Consider the following 5,000-nt stretch of genomic DNA (forward strand, 5'->3'; position numbering starts at 1 on the left):
CCATCATGTCAATATGGACCAAAATCTCTGAGGAATGCTTCCAGCACCTTGTTGAATCTATGCCACGAAGAATTGAGGCAGTTCTGAAGGCAATAGGGGGTCCAACCCGTTACTAGATGGTGTACCTAATAAAGTGGCCGGTGAGTGTATTTGTGAGATGATCCATTTTTCTTCTGTGTGAAAACATTCAGCTTCAGGACTCCAGCTTATTTTTGAGATATTTTTCTCAATAAAAATTAAAGGTGCTGTCAAAAACCTTAAAACCCTTCAAAATGTTCATAAATCTTTACTTTTTACCTTTTGTTATGGTTAATTTAAGCTTCCTGGGATCTTTTTTTTGCTAATTTTAGCTTTTTTCTGCTTTTTCATCAATCATTTGGGTCCTTTCATCGATTCTTCAGCTTATTTAAACTGTTTTATGCTTCTTTTAGCGTCTTTCAGTTATTCTATGTTCTGCTTCTTTCTGGTATTTTCAGCTGCCTCCTGCTGGCTACATTTTAACTATTTACAGCTAATTTTAGCTTTATTTCATATATTCACCCTTGTTTCCCTTTTAGCTTCTTAGTGCTTTAAATCAGCAAACAGGCTCTTCCAGCTAGTTTTCCCCCCGGTTAATTTAATCCTTTTTTATTTTACAATAAATTGCAACTTTTTTGTACTCCTTTTCTTGCTTTTCTGCCATTTACTCTCCTTTCATCGTCTGTTAATAAAAAATTGTTTTTGTACTTATCGCTTCTTTTTGCTCTTTTTAGCTACTTGATTTCAGCAACTTTTAGCAAGACGTTTTCAACAAGCTGCATTTTCACAATGAATGCAAAATCTCCAGTTTCTTTTGAACTTGGCTCAGCCAATRTGAAACAGGAAGTGACATCAAAGGGGAACTCTTWAAAGCTCCCTGATCTTTGTTTATTGWAATATTATTACTTGAGTTGACTTTTCTTCATCTCTCTGATAGTGACTCAAAATAATCTGAAGAAACATCAGATTCTTCTCTAGTCTGTTGTTTACATTCAGACATTCCCCTTTGACATCACTTCCTGTTTCTTCGCATGCAAATATCTCAACTACTGTTCAGCTCAGTGGTGTGATTTTTTTGTTGCAACATGTTATCAATATTATTTTTCCAAAAATGCATTCATATTTATTACAAAAACTTTATGTCACAGGTACTTTAAATTCAGTTGCAGGATCCCTCCTCTCGCCTATTCAAATGTCAAATGCCTTAAAGCCATGTTCTTTTGCTCTGTGAAACCTGGTGAAATGAGGTCTCAAACCTCCACCGCATTGCTCCTGACTGATGACGTGACAACTCTTTACTGCGAGACGCACAGAAATGATTTGAAACTGATTTATTACCATAGCCAGATCAATGATCCACCTCTCCACGGTGAGCAGCCTCCAGCYTCCAAACAACCTGAACGCAGTCCGTTAAGGCAGAAACGCCACGCTCAGAGTGCTCGAGGGTCATTGATTTTTTTTTTTTTTTACATCTTATTAAAATCAGAATGAAAGGATACAGAGCGGCGTAGATGAGACTCTGCCGCAGGCTGCCGTTGTAGTGAAGAATCAGGAGCAGGAGAATGACATCTGATGACAAAAAGCAGGTTATAACCCGAGCCGCTTCAGGCTGGGTTCAACTTTTCATTTCAAGGATCACTGACGCACAATCACTTCCAACTATTCAGACTTTTCAGAACTTCACAAGCTTTTTCTATTTTTTAATGTAACCAATGATGGTTGATTGTAATTTAATTTAGGATCTAAACRACCAACAGTTGTTGATTTTTTAATCAGTGGTTACTTTCTAAGAACTTCATTAAAACATTTTAAAGAACTTATTCACATTTTTGCATGGAGGTACGTATTTAAATCKGTGTTGATTACAGTTCTGGGTCCAAACGTTTGTGTAATGACACGATAACTGACCTTGAGCGATGAGGATGGGGTACTCCAGGTACGTTGGAGGTGGGTAATCGTAGTACATCTGGTACGTTACAAAAACAATGAACCTGGAAAGAGTAACGTGAAGAACTGAGCTTTCAGTATGTTCCTTAGTGAAGGGCATTAATAACACTACTTCAACATGGTGACCAGCGATGGGGACAGTTCTAATAGCAGAACTAGCTTCTCATTTAGCAGATTAGCTTTTTTCCTAACTTTGGTAACTGATAACGATATGTAGTTCAGAGAAAGTTTTATTTATTCTTTTGTAACCAAATCAATGCTAAATTTCAAATAAACCATGCCTATTTAGTCAGAGCAGCAGTGGTAGGAACGGTTCTATTTTTACGGTTCTCATTTAGCTTGTTTGCTAACTTTGGTAACCATTAGCAGACCGATTAGTTTCCACTAAATTGGCCTCCATTAATTTTAAGTCTACTAAAAATTTCACAAGTGTAAAAACTTAAAATTTTTAAGCCATTTATCCTGAATTAAATAAAATCTGTCTCCTTCTTACAAGCAGTGTCGGACGTGTAGCATCACGCATCTTCAGCAGCTAAACTTCAAACTAAGAGCTTCAAAATGAAATAACTTCATTTAAATAACAAATACAACCATTTACAAGTATAAAATATGGTAGAGATATTATTTGTTGTTTGAAATATACAATATTGATCAAAGAAATGCTTTTATATCTTAAGGGTTAAACTGGGGGGTATCACAAGTTAGACAGAGCTCTAACTCGAGTTTGGATTGGTCGATTAGCCCCAGATGRTCCCGCCCACCTTCAAATTAAACCAATAGAAAACCAACAACAGATTTGCATCAGTCCTAACAGTCTTAGCAGTTCGCGTTAGCTTCCTTAAATTTTGTTTAGTGGTTTAGCATTAATGGACTTCAGTTTCTTGTTTAGCGGGTTAGTGACGCTAACTTGGTTAGAGCAGAATAACAGGTTTAACCACTGATTGTGACAAATTAAAGATGTTTCTTTAGGCACTTTCAGGGTTGTTTGGTTACTCTAAATGTAATTCATCCCAGATTTTGCCWAACAAGTGCCCTTTAGAAAACAGTTTTTTTTTTATAGCTTTTCTGTCTCTTTACGACCACAACCCAAGATGCACTTTTTATTTAATGCTGCAGATTTATCTTCTGCCAACAAAACTCTTCGAGAATGGTCCTGTGGCGCCTCATGGCTTCGCTTTTTGGTCTAAATTCTCCCAGATGATCAGYGTTTTTCACTTCACCTGTCAGTGACTTTAATGTTATGGCCAACTGGTGGCTGTTTCGGGGTGGATGCTGCAGATGTTAAGGGTCGTACAGTTACAGGCTGCCCACACAGAGGAGACACTGAAGCATCAGTCAGCTTAACAAAGACTGGTTTTATCCCTCACATCCCCACAGAGAACAGTTTGTTTCCTCTTACATAAGAGCTGGTTTAAAACTTTATCCACTGCACTGATTTACCATCACATATCAGCACAGTGTTGGGCCTGCAGCTGTGGGTGGAGGATTTTAGTTTATGAGGTGTTTTGCCCCACAATCTGATCCAAATCTGATTTGAATTTTTGCAGRAAGCAGGAACAGGAAGACCTGAGACACACAACATCTGCAACAGCTCACCTCCACTGGCTTTAAAACACTTGTGCAGCATACAGAATCACCTCTTGTTAAAGGCTGCCCTGATTCACCCACCCGATCAGCTCCAGGAGGAGGCTGTTGAGGCTGACCCCTGTGGTCCGTTTGGCTCGCATCAGCACGAAGATCTGCGGGAACTTTAGCACCATGCACGCAAACAGCGTGCTGAAGTTAGCGACGTGCAGTAACGTGTCGGGTTCCGTCATTTTTTTAAGTGAACTTAATAAAAAATCTACTTAAGATGATCTAATGTCCGTAGCTTCAAAATGTGTATATGTTTTTTCGTTAAGAAAAACTAGCTTTTCACACCACTACGACGACACTATTATCAATTTTCTTGTATTTACACTGCACTTCCGGTTTAGATTTTCACAATAAGACAAACGGATGATCATTTTACACTCACCACTCATTATCACAATTTAGTTTTTTAAACAGAGATCAACAAAATTTACTTCATAAAGTAAACAAAATGCTTAAAAAGTTTATTCTGTTAAAACTYAATACTTTATGATTAATTTTACATTATTTTTTAAAGAAGTGTTTGTAGTTTCCTGTATTGTTGTGTGAGCTTGACAGTTTCCGGTTCGCCGGCATCATCACTCATTTCCGCATCCATCAGCTGAACCGTGATTGGATCCGAAACAACCACAAAAAGACTGTGGCAGTCTTTTCAAATTTTTGACAATAAATAAATTTTCTTTATTAATAACCCCGACCTCATAAAATAATCACTGTTAAAACAATATATGTTATTTGTTGCTGTTACCATGTAATGACACTAAACTTTATTATTAATTCTTTGGTATTAGGATTGTGCAAAATTATTGAACTTTAATTTATTTAATAAAAAAGATAAATAACTTTAATTTTTTAACAATAACTTTCCTGTCTTTCTGCAGATCTTGAGTTGATTCATTTACTGCAGGGGTGTCCAAAGTGTGGCCCGGGAGCCTTTTGTGGCCCCTGAACTGATTTTGTGTGGCCCCTGAAGAATTATACTAATTTGTTTACAAATTTGTCCCCCCAGCAGAGGTGTAGATGGAGACTTTCTATGCTTAATTAGGGCCAAATTATCACAGACAAAGTAAAATCTTCTTCCAATAAAGAATATTGGTAACAACGCCAATTATTTGTCTTTAAATAAGCAGGCTCTTAGCTTTTTCCACATCTATCTAGTGACTTCTACTCAAAAGCTGATTTTGCTGCCCTCCAATTCGCTTTTAATTATTAAATTTGTCCGAATTAACTAAATTGGGTTCTTTATTCCCCAATTAAAACTAGAAAATTGCAAAATTTCTTTCAGTAAGGGAAACCTGCAAAACACTTTTAAACTTCTGGATCTAGATTAATTCGCACAACCTTTTCCAGCAATAAATCTGACTTTATTATTTGTTTAATTTAAATATTCAATGCTTAGTTTA

At 36.8% G+C, this 5,000-nt stretch overlaps 1 protein-coding gene across 1 annotated transcript in view; it reads right to left on the reverse strand.

The window, feature by feature from the left end:
• The window catches only part of slc66a3 (solute carrier family 66 member 3), a 5,779-nt gene extending 1,854 nt beyond the window's left edge, over positions 1–3,925 (reverse strand). Inside the window, exons 1-4 of the mRNA XM_014009788.1 lie at positions 3,634–3,925; positions 1,927–2,009; positions 1,518–1,587; positions 1,357–1,414 (exon numbers count right to left, since the gene is read on the reverse strand). Coding sequence (XP_013865242.1) covers positions 1,357–1,414; positions 1,518–1,587; positions 1,927–2,009; positions 3,634–3,782 — 360 coding nt within the window. The 5' untranslated portion in view covers positions 3,783–3,925. The remainder of the gene's footprint in view (positions 1–1,356; positions 1,415–1,517; positions 1,588–1,926; positions 2,010–3,633) is intronic.
• Positions 3,926–5,000: the final 1,075 nt, after the last annotated feature.

Source organism: Austrofundulus limnaeus, unplaced genomic scaffold (assembly GCF_001266775.1).
Source record: "Austrofundulus limnaeus strain Quisiro unplaced genomic scaffold, Austrofundulus_limnaeus-1.0 Scaffold2, whole genome shotgun sequence".
Taxonomy (NCBI): domain Eukaryota; kingdom Metazoa; phylum Chordata; class Actinopteri; order Cyprinodontiformes; family Rivulidae; genus Austrofundulus; species Austrofundulus limnaeus.